General features: G+C 31.7%; 1 protein-coding gene and 1 long non-coding RNA gene across 5 annotated transcripts in view; one reads left to right on the forward strand and one right to left on the reverse strand.

Annotated features, from left to right (window-relative positions):
• The first annotated feature begins 331 nt into the window (after window positions 1–331).
• Window positions 332–707, forward strand: LOC130895434 (uncharacterized). The gene is made up of 2 exons (XR_009059464.1): window positions 332–495; window positions 572–707. It is a non-coding gene; the product is annotated as an uncharacterized LOC130895434 (long non-coding RNA).
• A 691-nt stretch (window positions 708–1,398) lies between these two features.
• Window positions 1,399–18,021, reverse strand: part of LOC130895432 (potassium voltage-gated channel subfamily H member 8-like) — a 101,034-nt gene continuing 84,411 nt past the window's right edge. For all 4 annotated transcript variants that reach the window (XM_057802706.1, XM_057802707.1, XM_057802703.1 and 1 more), the window contains exons 8-15: window positions 16,491–16,710; window positions 14,180–14,362; window positions 12,620–12,819; window positions 9,962–10,211; window positions 6,611–6,879; window positions 5,018–5,178; window positions 2,596–2,845; window positions 1,399–2,164 (exon numbers count right to left, since the gene is read on the reverse strand). In XM_057802706.1, the coding sequence (XP_057658689.1) occupies window positions 1,562–2,164; window positions 2,596–2,845; window positions 5,018–5,178; window positions 6,611–6,879; window positions 9,962–10,211; window positions 12,620–12,819; window positions 14,180–14,362; window positions 16,491–16,710 (2,136 nt within the window). In that variant the 3' untranslated portion in view covers window positions 1,399–1,561. The remainder of the gene's footprint in view (window positions 2,165–2,595; window positions 2,846–5,017; window positions 5,179–6,610; window positions 6,880–9,961; window positions 10,212–12,619; window positions 12,820–14,179; window positions 14,363–16,490; window positions 16,711–18,021) is intronic.

Below are 18,021 nucleotides of genomic sequence, written 5' to 3' on the forward strand. Positions count from 1 at the left end.
TTAAAAAAAAAGAATTTTTTTAACTTTCCGCCGGTATGTTTATTAGAAAAATTCTATACCAATCGAAACTTCGAAGCCTTTTGAATCGGCAAACGTTAGGTTGCTTATTCTTTTCCTGTCATAACTTTCCGAGCACCTGGGTATAGACTCTATAATTTAGTAATCAAGGAATGAATGTCAAGATTCCTCCTCTGATATTAATTTTCGCGGGAGAAGGTTTAATGGTGGGAAAATTTAAGATAAAACAGGTAATTCAAGTGTAAAGACGATAACTTGGTTATCGAAAAGCTCGTCAGACAATGTAATCGTGAGTGTTGGTGTAGTGGGGGTGTAAACAGTGTATTCAGCTCCATCTATGTCTAAATTTATCCTAATGAGAATGTACCATGTTCATATTTACAGGCATTCTATATCCGAAGATAGAAAAATTCGTAATCATATCAGTTATCAGTTCGTTTGATTGCAACATGAACTACTGCCCTAAAACTGGTCCAGGTTAAGTATCACAATTAAAAATGTTTTTAATGGTAGATAGATAAGACTTCTAATTTGAATTTATTTCTTCAAGTAGATGCACAATGGAAAAATAACGCTGAGTGTGATGATAATGGGCTCGGCAATGCAAACTTCATTGCTCTTTTTTGACGGTACCAACTTATAATGTATAACGTGATATAAAATATAATGTAATTATAAAATAGTTACTAGTGTAGTGTTTTTCTTATATTTATTTAAACTATTTCCAACGATGACCATCAGGTTTGACGTAACGTATTACAAAAGTCAACTGGTCTATGTGAGTCAAATCGGGTGTTGAATCCACAGTTATGGCAAAGTATCGAGCTTCTTTAGCTTCATCACTTAGAGTTTGTCAGAGACTAGTCCGGCCAGAGAGGGCTGGCCGAAGTACCTTTTCATTTTCAGTAGAAGATTTATTGTGGAAATTTCACGACTTTTGAAATGACAACCCAAAATTGGTCACTGGCTCTTCCTCTATCACGTGTTGTCCGGAATTTGGTTTGGACACCTTTTCACACATTTGTTGGGAGAATACGGTATTTTGTCCGGTAATTTATTTTATCTATATTTTCATTTATTATATATTAACGCAGATATTTAACTAGAACAGTTTGCTGCCTTTGGTCTCAGATTATCTTTCTTCCATTATTAATACCCAGATAATTAACAGAATCCAGGGATTATAAAGCTTTCTATCCTAAATATTTCGAAATCTTAACTTTTAGCAAACTCAACTTTTCTTTTTGATTTGTTATGCGTTGTTATAACAAATCTGGTTTTCAAGAATATTGTCGCATATTCTAGAAAACTTAATCAGGTAAAGGACGGGAAAAAGAAGAACCAACAAAATTAGGTGGACGGGGAAAAAAACAAACTTAATTAACTTGAGAATTTTGTTACAATTTAGAATTTCATGTACAGATTGTCCTCGTTTATTTTTCGTGTCCAAACACAGTTATAAAACCCACGTCACAAATAACTGCTATACACTTATTTGTCCAAATCAGTTATCATTTCGAACCGCTATGAAAATACTTTTACTCTAACCTATATTATTTCGAATTTTAAACAACGCGTTTCGTGCCTCACTTAAATCCAATGTTTCAAGACTTTCCACTTTTCTATCACCTCTATCCACCTTCCGTGATGATGAACAATTCTCTTCCATAAGTATTTTAGATTCTATATTTACCAGACAGGAGTCCGATTGACCATTTGCACTTACACTGAATTCAGCAATGTCTAGAAAGTTTCTGAATCTATCTGTATAATCAGGTATACTTCTACTTTTTCTCACTTCCATACAATTAAAAACTTTTTTAGGATCTAAACCCAAAATTTCCAAAGCTCTCGTAGGATTTTCTTTTATATATTGGTGCATGTTGGTTAGGTTGGAATCGGTTTGAGTTTCCGAGTCAGTGTAAGTTCTTATGGCATGGAAGGGAGGTGATGGAGGATCACCCCAACAAAATATTTCTGGTGGATGAGAGTTGCTCCTAGCTAATGGTCCACTATTTGACTTACTGGATGGACTATGATGGAGGTGTGCAATGTTTGGGTTAGATTGAGCAGAATAATTGATGACTGAAGCACTGCAAGAAGATGGAGTCGTCATTTCTTGAAGAGCGTGAATAGCGTTTCGCACCTGGAATTATAAAATATTAACAATCAAACAACAGTTGAGATACGAAGAAGATGTGAGATATGACCAAACCATAGAATGAAAATCGCATGACGCTCATAGAGGGCGCTAGTTATACGGTTCGTACCAAGGACGCTGCCACAAAGAATAGGAAGGTTCTAATATTCTAATCTAATCTTTCCTTCTATGGAGTACACACTAAAGGATTTTGTCGCCTATACCCAGAATGCAGAGTTTACGATAAGATAATGTTCCGTCTGGTGGTCAGATGCCTTTCCCACTTTTTTGCAATCTTCTCTGAGTCGTCTAGTTTTCGAAATCGTTTCTCTCTTTTATATCTATTCAAACTACTTTGTGTAATTGTGTGACAGTCAGGTTTTTTTAGTATGAATAGAATAGAATATTTTCAAATGGATACAAAAAATAAAACTAACCTCTAAACTAAGTGCTGCAACATCCTGATGTAAGGTAGAAATTTGATCGTCTAATCGGTCTACTCCATTTCTAGAATTTTCAACATCACTTTTGAATTCACAATTGAGACCTTCTATCGAATTTGACGTTGAGTGGTGTGGAATGTTGACACTTCGTTGTCTCTCTACTCTTTGTCTGAGCATTGCTAAATGATTCGTAGCTATCCCACCTAATCTAGAGCGTCTTTCCTTTTCTTGAAATTCTTGTAACCTTAAATAATAAAAAGTTTAGATATTTAGTTTACTGAAAGTTCTAGTTGCATTATAATAAAGATTTAACTTTGGTTGTCAATTTCAGCTAATCTATGGGATGATTGAAATTGAATTTACGTCAAAACTCCTCGATTATTCCGTTTTATCAGTAATTACTGAACACAATGTTAAGAATGAAAGTTTTTTAGAAATTAATTCACAGTTCCGCTAAAATCACAATGACCACTCATATATATAAATATTGAACACTTTGGTTAGACTACCACTACACCAAAACTCACAAGTTCACTGTCTAATGCGCATTCTGATTAATAAGTTATCGTCTTCAAGGACCGAAACTGACATACAAAGATGGATACGTTTATGTTCAATTCCTTCAATCCAGAGTATGTTTAATACACTTTTTTAGTTTCTAGAATCTCGAAACGGGACCCAGCAGCATCTACAAATTTTGGTTGTCGAATTTTTAATTGCAGTATTGAATTACGGATACTCTGGGGATAATTTCTAATATATAATTAACAAATTATAATTCTATCAATTAATGGTTATCGGTTATTAATATTCTCTATGTAAACTGGTTGCTCCAATCGTCCAATAAAAGGGATCTTCGACGCCATGAAATAGGACCTCTACGTCATCTACGAGGATGGTCCCAGAAGTACCTGGCCTCACCTAGAGATCGCGGTATCTGCTTGAAAATACCACTGTATTATAAAGTACAAAATCCATACGGCATATGTTTCAAGTTTGAAGATGCCACGTTATTTGGTATTTGTTTGGAAGCCATCAATAGTGAACGTTTTCAGTGAATTTTTAAGCATGGGAAAAATTGGTCATCGTTAGGTGATACAATACTTTTATTTGAAATGCCTGAGCCCAATCAATATAAAAGCTGAACTAGGTTCTACTCTGGGTGAGACTGCATCTTCGTTATCAACACTAAAATCTTGAATTGCAGAGTCGACCAAATGAGGTGAGGAAATTTTGAAGAACATCCACAAAGCGTTAACTGAAGTTTCACGAGCTACCAGACATAGTGCGCAAGATGGGTGCTGCGTTTGTTCACGATGGAACAGCGTCGTGAAGATGTTTCCATTGAGTGTTCCACAGAAATAAAGCCGAATTTTTGCGCCGTTTCGTAACCATTCCCGAAACAAAAGAACCATCAAAACAATGGACTGAAAAGGAAGAAACGGTTCATAATAAGGCAAATATCTTCACGCAAGGTCATAGCGTCGGTTTTTTGGGATGCTCGTGTGATAGTTTTCATCTATCTTGGAAAATGGAGAACTATCAAAGGCGCGTATTATGTGAACTTATTGCAACGTTTGAGCGCAGAAATCATGCAAAAACATCCTCATTTGGTTAAAAAGAAAGTGTTGTTTCATCTAGATAAACAATGCACCAGCTCACACATCCGTTATTACAATAGCCAAAATTAATGTTTGATTTACTAATACATGCACCCTATTCGCCAGATCTAGCCCTTTCAGATTATTTTATGTTCCAAGACTTAAATCATTTAGGTCTTTTTTATCATTTATAGCTTTTTCGTTCTCATGAACGTGAACCACCTCTAAAAATTTTCTTTATCGTATGTTTGATTCTGTTTTTTGAATCTTCATAATTGAATTTATGTTTTTTTGATATCTCGTGGTTCGTTAACGCAGTTTTATTTTTTTTTAGCCTTTTAGTCTTTTTTTCTAAATACTAATTTTGAATCAGAAGAGACGTAAAATCTTTGACTGGAGGTAAAGATGATTATTGTGTGGTTGTGGTAATAAATCAAAGTGTATTGTATGAATAAAAGCTTTACTGTGGTGCCCTGGAAAATAAATTAATTTTCATCTTGTTATATTAAAAAACATTTCAATTGACCTTACCTGAAAAGAGAAATAAGGTTTAAGATATTATTAATTATTAAAATAAACTTTATTAATCAATTTATAAGTTGGTTTATCTTTGATAGTGCAATAAAAAAATCAAATATAGACTTTAAATTTGAAATTCCTCATTTCAATTGTTACAAAAAATACATTTATGATATTTTGTATTAATATTTGCTCTCACTTTGAAAGTTGTAATATGAATCATATGAATTCAATATTTTATATGGATTTAGGAGACCACAATAATCGATTTACCTATAGAACTTTAGTTTACCTACCGTAAATTAAATTTAGCATGCCTGGGACTAGTGGATACGATATGTAAAGGTGATCTATTGGGTGACAGAGGGGAAGTTTCTCCATCGTCATGGGCATTTTCATCATCTTCACTAATGCTTGGAAGAGTGAGAGACGGAAAACCATTTCCTTCAGACTCTACCTAGAAACAGAGAAGTAAATGTAACTTTGAAAGACTAGTTAAAAAACGAAATCACAAAAAATTACATTTTTTTTCTATATAAAAAACAATCTTTTAAATTAACTAGATTCAGAAATTTGAACTCTTTTGTACTTAACCATTTTCAAGGTTGTAAAAAACACCAAAGTAACCGGTTCAAATGATAGGGGCGATAGGTAAGTTTTGTAGAGTAACTATGAGTATATATAAAAAGAATAATTAGAATTTTTCATCCAACGTTACTAAAAAAACACTGCAATAGACAAATTCCATCAAATAGATTTCGATAATATAAAAATTCTACGCAGTGAAAGACACTATTAAAAAGAAAATTCTTACAAATGTATCTTATCAATGAATAAAAAGATCACTCAGTAATATTTATGAATATTTATTACCTGAAATTGAACCTGTTAATCCCGGAAAAAAGTATTGTTTAATTTAATTATTTTATCCATTTTTAATAATTTATCCAATGTATTATATCAAGTTTATCATGCTGTAGGCGGTCAAAGACTTTTTCGTGATCGACGAAGCATTCAAAAACATCTTTTCACTGATCACGGCATTTTTAGAAAATAAAAATCATTTCGAGTGCTGCACGTGTTCCGAAAGCGTTTCTAACGCCGCATAGAGAATCGTTAAGATATTCCTCACATCTACGTAGTGAATTTCCACAACTATTTAATGTGATTATCATAAAAAAAAGTTAAATTATCGTTTCTCTAACTATTTCACGCCAAACGGACAGCTTTGGTGGATATTATGTATGATTTTCTGTCATTGGAATTTTATCCGAAAATTACCGGCAATTATGTGGATTTAAAATTCCGTAAAGGCAAAATGTTGTTTTTTCGGATAAAACTAATTTATCCATGAATGAATTATTTACATCAAATTAATTTAAAACAAAATTAAATTAGATCAAAAACTGTAATCATCTTCAGTTAATGCTTCATAAGAATGAAATTTATTTTTTTAAGTATTACTTTTTGAATTTTTAGGTTCTTTCTGTACACTTAGAATTATATTTTTGTCTTTATATGTGGCTGTTATTTTTCATCCACAATCGGGAATATTTTAACACTGTCAGCTTTAATTAATTTCATTGAATCATTAAACACACGGCTTCTCCTAGCGATTTCTTTGTATCTACAAAACCAAGTAACTCCAGCAAAATTCTGGTATGATTAATAATGTATTGATTTCAAATTCATTGTAAAATCAATTGTCATAAAACAAACTTTTTTTAGTTTTAATCTTAACTGTGTTATTCAAATGTTTTTACAATGAAAACAAATCTTATTCAACACAAACGTTATAGATAAGCCACAAAATCGATAGTCGGCCTACATTGCCTAAATCTGAATAAATTACTTAACATTATTGCATAATCATAATATTTGGAACTCACCTCAGCTTCATATCCTTCTCTAACATTGAATGTGAGATCATGTTGGATGTCATTGGCAAATTGTTGCTGATATTCTGGATATAATCTCAATACATCCACCAATCCTTGCATATGCATACATTTGAGATCACAGTATGTTAAGGCGCGTACGTCGCTACTCGACTTTATCACAATATCGGCGGTACGCTCTCTTTGATTATCATTTGATGGCCCATTCGATGAGTTTTGAAGGTGCATATTAATGTCGCTTCCCACTAAATCACCCTTTCCTGGAAATAAATATGTGGAGAAGCCAAATGGAGAATATCAATTATTTCAATTACTGTACCGGGTGTTTGCTTTATCTCTATAACTTGAAATTTGTTTAACAAAGTCTGGTAAGAGAAATTTCTGTAAATCATTTTCAAATTTACTACCACATCACTTATTTCAAAATAATAATTCAAAAATATAATTATTATATGATCAATGCACGGTAATAGTACCACCAAATTAAGAAATTCGTAACCTTGAGATCATTTTTGGTATGTTTGAACTTGAAATTTTTATCGATCTTGTGAAATAACTGCTAAGGATGAGTTTGCTACATTTTCTTGGAATTTTCTATATATACGATGCTACATCTTTTTTAACATTTACTTAAAAGTATCCACATAATAGTTAACGAAATTGGGGCTTATTAAACTTAAAACAATAAAAGCCTTCGGACAAAATTTTACATGAATCGATGGAAAGTGATAAAGACACACTTTTCCGCGCTCGGTAAGTGATATACTATTACAATAGGTCGAAATTTTTCGTTACAAGAGGTCAAAATAACCGAAAGCTTATAACACATTACCCAATAAACTGTGCAGCCTATTTCTATAACTACATATTTTGTAGACTAAAATAACTATTTACACAATTTGTAATACTGCTAATCATAAATTTTTCACTAAACTCATTTATCCAATGTATTATATCAAGTTTATCGTGCTGTAGGCGTTCAAAGACTTTTTCGTGATCGATGAAGCATTCAAAAACATCTTCTCGGAAAAATGGTATAAGAGCAGAGTTCCTGAAATTGGGTTTTGGATCTTAGGAGAGTATCAAGGCAGAGGTACCACATACCTTACCTAAAGCAGCTACAATTTGTTAGTAGATCAATGTTGTATGAAGCTATGAAATACCTTGGAATAAGAATTATGATTACCAAGTTAGTGAGCATGACTTTTGAGAAAGCTACAAGTTACTACTTGTAGCAACTGTTTAATATCAAAAGCTTAAGACAAAGCGACCTACTCTCGTCGTTTCTGTTCAATATAATATTAAAAGACATGAAGGGAAGCTATATTAATACTGCAGGAACTGTTTACTAACCGATACCCCATTATATTGCTAATGCGATGTAATATTCTTAACTAGATCAAAAATAGAAATGCGCAACGCCCTAGCTAGATTGGAATTAAGAGATATGCAACAAGGACATATAAATAAACTAAATATATGGTAATGGAAGGCAAGCAGTTATCGATATAAGTGATTAATGGAAACAAGAAGATTTCTATATCAAGTGATGACAGTTATGAACAAAAACGAAGAAATTCAGAAGGTCGAAAATAATTGGACAGAGGATGAAAACAGCAAGAGACATTGAAGCAGTGATAAATTTCAAAATATTATCAAGATCAGCAAAAACTAGAATTTATAAATGTTATTCGACCAATGGGAAATAACCAAAGGAAATAACGGCCATTCACGATCAACCAACAATTACTCAGATAAGGACACAATAAGCTGGTACGTCTTCTGAATGAATAAGAGGTGCCGATGTATAATTTTGAATAAAGCCAAAGTGCCACTATAAAAAACCGTATGATTTTTATTCAATTAAAAAATGTTTTAAAATTTCTAAGACTTTTAATCAAACATAGACTTTGCTGTCAAACTATATTTTCCCAAATTTTTTTTTAATTCGAAACCATGTCCTTGTGTTTCCCGCGAAAACTTTTCTACTCCTAAATGTCTAATTTACTTTTAATATAATTTGCACACGCCACTGAATTTTCTGTTGTTAGCTGGCTTCCATACGGATTCAAAATGATTTTCATATGGAAAATAACTTGCTCGCACAGATGCCCGTTTCAGTATCAATACAAATTGCAGGTACGCCCTCTATGGTTACACAAAATATCTTAGTCCCGTTCCTTGAAATGTTTAACGAGTTCATTTAGTATATTTTCTTCTGTTGTCGTTGGTAATAGACAGAACAGTTCTTTACATACACGGTTATTGTCAAGATACTGCGAATTGTTACTAACATCGACACTTTTATACACGTTAAAAAAATTACGATATTTTGTTTAATGGCGTTGATCTGTTGTTGTAATACAGTGTCTGCTATTTCATTAATTCGCTTCTTGATAGTCCGAGCTGAAGTTGGTATGACTTAAATCGGTACCAGTATTGATTGTTTATTAGAAAAATCCTCAAAGAAACCATCCGCACTTTTCAGAAACGTTTGCTTCATAAACTTCACATCATTGAAATTTCTAATTTGTATAATGCATACTAATTAATAATTAATAACTTTATCATTGCTTTTTACCATCGATTGTTACTTAATAATTTTCAAATCAAAATATTCTGTACACGGTATCGAGTTTTACCAAGACCACTTATTTGATGGAAAACTAATGATGTTTCAGTGCACTCGATGTTTTGATTTATGAATCTATTCTCAAAAAAGGTATCTTCAATACTACTTGGTAGGACCAGTGTACAATCAATGTAGCACCTATGCACTCTATGAAAATCTGGAGATGTATTAGCTTCCAAAACATATTCGTATTGACAAAATGGTAAAATATTTTTTTCCTCAATCTTCTTTATTTTGCATACGGATGGTATTACGATAATTTTTCACCAAGCAAACCAAAATTAGTTTCCTAACTATTCTATAGAGGGGTAGTTAAATTTAGCCTATTGATTTTTTTCCATTTATAGCTGATCAATAAAAATTATCTCTCGTTTCAGCCCATTGTTTTGCTTAAATTTTTGTCTTTGCCGGGAAGTGATGATCCCGTATTTCATCCATAGTTATAAAATAATGCAAAAATCTATTTTTATTACTTTGAAATTTCGCTAAACACTCAAGGAAACTATCTTTGTAGATTATGTATTTTCTAGTTGTGAGATCCTTCAGCTATACCGGTACCGATATATTTTCAACCCTTGTTGGTAACTTCAAAGGTTGTCACTATTACTATTTTCATGCAGGTTAATTTAATCAAATCAACATTAAATTACCAATAATATCAATGAATAAGTAGTATTATATTTTGCAAATATTAATTAAACTTGCCTTACCTAGAATTGCAACAACCATGTTATTTTGGACGACTTCCATTGATCCATTACAAATATAATAGATGTAGCTCAATGCATCTCCTCTGTGTATAAGATATTCTCCAGGCGCACAAAAATTAGTTCTTATATGTAATGATAGAAGCTTAAGACATCCTTGAGAGGCAGCTTCAAATATGGGAAGCTGCAAAATTTCTCTATGCAGATGCATTGAAACGTCGCCTCGAAGTTCTTCTGGAAATTCTTTCAAAGTCTAGAAATGAAAAGGTTATTTTGTTTCGAATTAGCCTTAAACATTTATTGTATGGTGTTTATATATTAAGTTCGTTTTGGGACCAATCCAAAGCATTTTCCAGTATTTGGTCCAGTTTTCTATAGTATTCATAAATTTGTGATGGTTTTTTCAATGTCAATTGAGGTATTTATGAGAATTTATAATATTCATTTGAGTATTCTTACGAAGATTTTTTGTATTTTAGAATTTTTATTTTGTTTGTGAGTCGTTGAGTGCTTTTTATAGAGTCAAATTTTTGGACGTGATTTGAAGTTGAGAAGTGGATAAGTACTGAGTTATGATAAAAATAGCGAATAAAAATATTTAAAGAAATAATAAAATAAATAAAAGGTGAAAAATAAATATATGAAGCAGATATGAAAATTATGTTTTCTGAGTGTTCCAATGTAGGTCTATAGGATAAGGGGCAACTAAAAAATAATTTCTCAATGCCATCCGTATCCAAGATAACGGGCATCGAAAAAGAAAACAATTTATACAATTTTTTTCTGATTTTGGCGAAGCTGCTGGCAACATTGCAATATAATTTTATATGAATAAGTTTTTAAAGCTGATACATCCCACGAATTTCGTTTTATATAGAGGGCGCCAGTTACACTTTTGATTTTAGTTTTAAAGTTGGCAATGATAACCTGTTAAGGGTAAAACAAAAAAACATATTTTTCCATGATGTCGTTAACGAAGTAGAATAATCGCCAAATCCATCAAAGTTATGATGATTTTGACACAGATATGTATTTTGTATATAATCGAGGCAGCCGGCAACGAGTCAGCCACCAACGCCTTTTTTGTAAGCAAATTATGGACTCTTCTGCAACTTAACGAAATCCTAGAGGTGTGCAAATAAATTCTTCATCTCGTTTTTCACCTATTCATCTTGTATTTTTTAAAAAAAACTTTGTATTATTTCATATTTGAAGAGTCAATTCATCTAGTTTACTTAGTATTGTTACAACCCAATTATAATTACCATAATTTTGTTAGTATAATGTTCGAACAACTTTTCAATTTGGAATCGAACATAGGGCCCAAACAGAATAAAATTGTATTACCCTTATTCTATAAGACCATTCCGTCGCACTCGTTGCTTTATACGGGGCCGGATTAAGCTAGGGGCTTGGGGGGGACATTAACTTTTTGATGTATGAATGGTGTTCAAATTCACTTAAAACTTTGATTGACAAATCTAACCTTAAAAATGCTCAACAATACTTGGCACAAATCGTGTGATTAGCCGTCCAATATTAAAACAAATTCACGGGATGTATTAGCTTCCATATTCTTATGAAATTTCACCACAAGTTCTGCAATAACAAAGTGAAACAATACCGTAAATAAAATAGTGAACGATTTAAAAACGAATTCAGATATATTGGAAAATATTTGCTATTCCGACGCATATTCATTTCCAGTAAATAGTGAAGAAATATACAGAATTGTAGATCGATATAGATTTTCATGCTTGAACATCGAAAAACTAAATATTATACTTATATATTACGAAATGCCGAAATTATGTCGAGAAGTCAAAAATACTGTTTATTAAAAATCCATTATCAATTAAATTAGATGTAAAATCATGACGATTTAAAAAAGATAATTTCAATCATAGTTTTTATTAATATTATATCAAGTTAATCATAGTTTTTCTCAATATTTATATATATAAAAAAAATTAACTAAAAAATTTTTCACTCGATTTCGATTTATCTATTACCTTTCGCATTCATAAGGAATTTTTATTGTTATTGTTTATTCCAAAATAAGTTTCAGTCTGAACCAATATATATAAAATTATTCAAATTGCTGGAATCTTGGAAAAGGAGAAATTGTACCAACAAAAGATATTTATCTTGAATAGATGGAAAATAAGACAGATATGAAATACCATGCTCTAACTGATTGACTCGCATTAGAATGGATTTTTGGATTTTACAACTCTTTGGAGGAGGGTATCTAAGTGTCCAAGTGTCCAAGTAGTCCTGAATTGCTGATAGAAAACCGGTATCTATATCTCTCTACTTTATTCTGATCGGATCACCATGACGTCAAACTTTCGTTTAGAAAAAGAGGAGAATAACAAGTTTTGATTTTAAAAGCGATCAAAGCGAGATAGACAATGGTAAACCGATGCTCTTTCACTCTCTCTCATGCCGTTCTATCTTTAATATTAACTCGTGGCTTGGTGACATGAGTTACTAGAACAAAATGTGAAATTTTGATACTAAGTAAGTCCGATTATGGATAAAATCTTGTGTTGCAAGTGGATTTTAGAGATATTTTATTCAATCAAACCGCTATCTTATCCATACGATAATTAACTAGTTATGTTTACTAATATATATTATCTTTTGATAAAAACGCACCTCATGAATGTCAATACCGTGATTTAGTGACCACATTGTTTGAAAATAGTCTTGCATTCTTTGTTTTAGTTCTTTCGGAATCTGATGTAAAGTGAGAAAATCCTTGAGATCTCGCCATTTTTGCTGATAGAGAGATCGTCTGGAATACATTCTTTGGATGATTGCAGTCACGTTACCGAATACCACAGCGTGCATCAAAGCTGTAAATCGAAAAATCGTATTACAAGTCGAACTCAACCATCATCACCACGGTTGGCTATAATTAAATAAGAAATGGCATTTATTTAATTACTGATTGTTACAAGATACGAAGAAAAGGGTTCTGCAACAGAATGCTTGTTCATATTTCTATATTAAATTCCCAATTACCATAATTGCATTTTGTTTTCGCGATGAATAATCTTAATTTTAGGTGCCTTTTCATAGAAAATCAGTTTAAAATAACAGTTAAAAATTGACGTTTCCAATCAATTCGGTCTTTGAAAAAAAGTCTTTATCAAAATATGACTTGACATTGGATTTTTGTAATATCAACATAAAAATAAAACTCTGTTTTAACAAGAAATATCAATTTTTTCTTAGTTGTTATATTTGTAAATATTTTATAAATTTCAATCCAAATACAAATGATTTAATTGATGGTTGCTTTATATTTTTTTCGAATTGTTTGGGTCTTTATTATCCCATTTTGAACCATTTCTAAAAATTCACTTTTTCCTGTATTTGATTACGTTTCAAGAATTTATGAATCATTGTAATTCAATTTTTTTGCTGATAGAGAGATCAGTTGGTTTTTTAATGCTATTTTATCGTTGTTACCGTATTGATGACCTTCTATTATATTTTCTAAATACTGAGATGTTTGCCCTATGTAAACAGCGGCACAATTATTTGTTATATCGATCAAGAGACCACCTACGACATGAATGTAAAAATAAAATTTTGTCTTAACTGCACTAAAAATTTTCGTAGTTACATTTAAATATATGAAAGATAATTATTAATTCCACCCAAATTTGTTAATGATTTTATTTATTGATCCTATGCATGTGAACCATTTTTAAAAATTCGCTTTTTTCGTGTTTACCTATGATTCAAGGATTTTTAAATTTAAATATAATCAAACGGTTTATTAATGTAGTTTTTCATTATATCCATGATTTATTGAACTATTTCTAAATGTCTGACCTTTGTAAACAGCATCATTCAAAATAATTACGAGGAACTTCATATGATTATGCATAAAAATTTCCTCTAATATCATATTTATTGAAATAATTTGATAGCTGTTGGAAAAGTCTTCGTACATATGTCAAGGAAAAATCTTCTTTATTTTGTTGTTGTTCATATATATTATTTTCAATTTTTTTAGCAAATAACAAAAAAACCAATCAAATTTGAAAAAACACTACTTGGTGTCTGTCTTTCTGTCTCTAAACTCTTCAGTTGGTTTGAAACCAGAAATGTAAGTATTGTAGTCACTGAGCATTCGAAAGTTTTATTAACACAAGTCCACTTTTCTGGTAAACAATATATATATATATGGTACAGTTAACTTACCTCCAATCAACATGACGCATATACTAAAAATCTTTTCGTTAGTAGTATTAGCACTAACATTCCCAAATCCAACACTGGTTAAGCTGGAACATGTAAAGTAAAGTGCTGTGACATACGCATCTAAGCTAGTTACATTGTAGGCATGCGGTAAATGGAGTCTCTCTGCAAGGGTGTGGATCCAACCTGGAATAAAAATTATTCGGTACCACAAAAAGACGAAAACATTAATACAGGGTACAAAGACGATAATTTTTATTGAGGGGCTGTAAAAATCAAAGATTAAAGTATACTCTATATAATGTATATTCCGAGCTTTCGATACTTTAAATATTATATACAAAGGGTGCCCAATATAAAAAAGTATATCTACTTTTGACCTATACATCAGTTCGAACTCGAAATAATGAACTGTCGTTCGACAAATGAGAAAACACCTACTTCCGTTTTGTCGATATAAACATCCCTAATGGCTACAATTGCGGAAAGAAGGTCGTAACACTGACTAGTTTCGACGGTTTTGAGTCTCGTCAGAGCGGCGTAACACCATCTTGTTTGGATAGCGCTATCATTTGGTCTCTGTAGTTAAATACTATCTAGCAGATGTTATCTGGCACCATCTTCACTCCAAGCTGTGAACCGTTAGTGAAGTAAAATCTAGCTGTAGTTGGCGATAATTTGAAATACATATTTCGGTGATATCATTTTTACGCTTGATATTTAGGATTAGACAATTGAGGGAGAAATTATAAATGAAGAAAAGGAAATTTATGTTTTATAGATTTGGAGGTAGCCTTTGATCAAATAAGAAGGGAAGATATAGTGCTATAAGTGGATGTAGATCAAAATATCAAACTTAGATTTGATTAAACATATACATACACAGATAGGTGACACTAAATAAAAGTTTTTTTGAAAAATTATCATGGGATCTTTAATAATGTGGAAAGTCCATCCAAGAATGCTTGCCTCGAGGATTGTATGTCCACGTGAACTTTATCATTAGTATGTCCAGCGCTTACCCATGCTTCATTCAGATAATAATTTTTTTATTATGTAGGTATTGTATTCTGTTCTGTATTGAAATCCCATTTCTTTCAATAAATCATTGATTTTTTAAAATCCCACAAATCCTTCTCTTCGTTAACTACCCAGAACTTTATCCACTGTAGGCAACACATTTTGAAAAAAAAAATCGTGTACAATTCTTCTGATGGCGCCCTCCAAATTATCAATTGAATTGATAATTTTTTTCTTTATGGATATTTTTTGGGTCGGTAGGGATTCGGTAGACTCCTGGAATATTTGCCGTTTTGGGAATAACGTCAACAATGGTGTTGTCATCATTCTATTGCATTTCATTTTTATAAATATTCACAAAAATTTGTTTCGCTAGCGCTAAAATGAAGCTTTCTAGCTATTTTCTTAAGCGGAGTATAGTTAATGTCAACAACTTCATCAGCTGTATCCATGTCAGACATGTTTAAAAAAATCACGCCTACCACTCGGTTTTTTATTTGTGTCTCTGATTGGGACCAATAACAACGCCTCGCCGTGTTTCGCCCGGGATGTTCACGTGATTATCATGCACTGACCATTGTTTTAGTTTACTATTTACTCTGTGGTGGAGTTTCATCGTGTATAAAACTTTAGAAAACATAAAGTGAAGGTAGCTAAACTAATTGTTCAAAATGTGGTCTATTTATTCCGATAGAACAGCCACAAGAATCTTAAAATTTTCCGATACATTTTGTAACATCTCTTATTTCTTATTATTTTGCGGTAATTCTTTTTCTGCTAAATTATTTATGTGTTGCCTCACGTCACAGGTATAGTGAATTGGAGCTCCATATTTTTGCGCCAATTATTTTTGTTAAGGATTTTTTTTCTGAAAGTTATGAATACTTGAAGTGTCTTCTTCGAGCATACAACCTCATTAAAAATGTGGATCGTTCGTGTCAATTTTCGTGCGAAATTCTTATAACGGGCGTTTGCGAATTATTAAGCCCCATGAATATTTATACTTTTATACTTACCTTTTATACTAACCAGTATACGGTTGATGCAAATATTTTGTAATAACTCCTTATTCATTTTTGTATCGACTACAATAATGACGGTAAGTCATTAAAACACACACATTCGCGAATACAAAAACTTAATCATAATAAGCAAGTATTTCCCAGCGAATGGCAACAGTTTATTAACACTCAGTTTCAAGCTTGGAATGGAATATAATCAATGTAAAGTGAATTAAAATATTCATAAATTTACATTATACGTGTTTTATGCGAAATAAATGATATTCACTCACCTAAATCTGTGTCAACTTCTTTTTCGGCTATCACATACCAAATACACGCCAACCAATGGGCAACTAACGTGAAAAATAACATCAAAAGAGTCAGTATCATAGCACTATATTGAGAATATCTGTCCATTTTCTGAAGAAGTCTTGCTAATCTCAACAATCTTGTGAGTTTAATTAAGTGTGTATGGGAGCTAGATAGGGTTCCAGATGTTTGCAGCAAATCCTGCAAAAAATTACAAAAAAAAGAAGATAAAAACTCACCAGATGGGGAAGTGGAAAGATTGTTATGGAAAAAGGAAAAAAAATGTATTCTTTAATTGAATTTAATTGAATTTAACTTCGTTTGTTGCATTTTCAAATTTTCTTCTCATATTTTGTTTCAGAATAAAATACTCAAAGAGTATTATTATCATTATCCGTAACGTTCAATCTGCTCTTCAAAGTATCACATTTTTCGTACTGATATGGTTTCTTCCGGTGCTCCTTTTGGAGGCTTATAATTCTCCACAAATTTTCTCCCCCTTATCATTTTGTGTGTAATTATTTGGATGCAATCGGATAATCAAAAAACATATCTCATATTCTGGAGGGCTATGATTTATTTGAAAATATATAAGTACACGTGCAATAATTTGTTTCTAACTTACCGAAACTGTGACCGTTTCACAAACTAAGTTAAAATTTGCCACAATTCATATGTGACGGTTTTATGTTACTGTACAAATATTTTGCTATTATAAACAATGCATAACAATACCAAAAGTCATTTTGCTTCTTGGAAGAAAACTTATAATATTGGTTGGGATACTAGCCAGGTAAATAGTTGTTTACACCTTTGAGGACGGCAGACCAAATTTTCAAAATACCAACAATTTCAAATAGCATCAGATTAGTTGCATGTATGGCAAAGTTGGAACAAAATTTACACATTTCAAAACATCCGACATTATTGTATTACATTTTATTAGCAACTTTAATTAATCCCACAGTTAATGTTTTGATTAATTTAAAAAAATGGGGAGCATTATTTAAAAAATCACTAATTTGTGTACTCGTGAAAATCTCAACTTTCTTGGTCTTGAAAACGTTCTCATTCTGTTTCAGAAATGTAATTAGTTTAAAATTTTTTGAAATATCTACGTTATTATTGGATTGTAAAATACTTTTAATCAATGAAGAGCTGCATACTTTTTTATCTTATATTATATGAATCTTGAATACGTTTCGTAAATTTTCGGTGACTTAGCTGGCAACTATTTTTGTTACGCTACTTTGTATACTTCTACTAATTCCGGTGAAGTCAAGAAAACTCGGAATCAGACATTTTTTACTTTATATTATTGAAAATAACTCCTAAATAACCCCTAATTTTGATTTTTAAATCAAATCACAAAATTAAATTTACAGCTATTATAATAATAGTATTTTTCCTGTATAATACACGGGAAAAATACTAGATTTTAGCTTTCAGTTCTTTGTCTTCCTCCAGTACCAGCTCAAGATAAAATCCAGTACCCTTTCCCGTGTATAATAA

This window comes from Diorhabda carinulata, chromosome 6 (assembly GCF_026250575.1).
Source record: "Diorhabda carinulata isolate Delta chromosome 6, icDioCari1.1, whole genome shotgun sequence".
NCBI classification, from domain to species: domain Eukaryota; kingdom Metazoa; phylum Arthropoda; class Insecta; order Coleoptera; family Chrysomelidae; genus Diorhabda; species Diorhabda carinulata.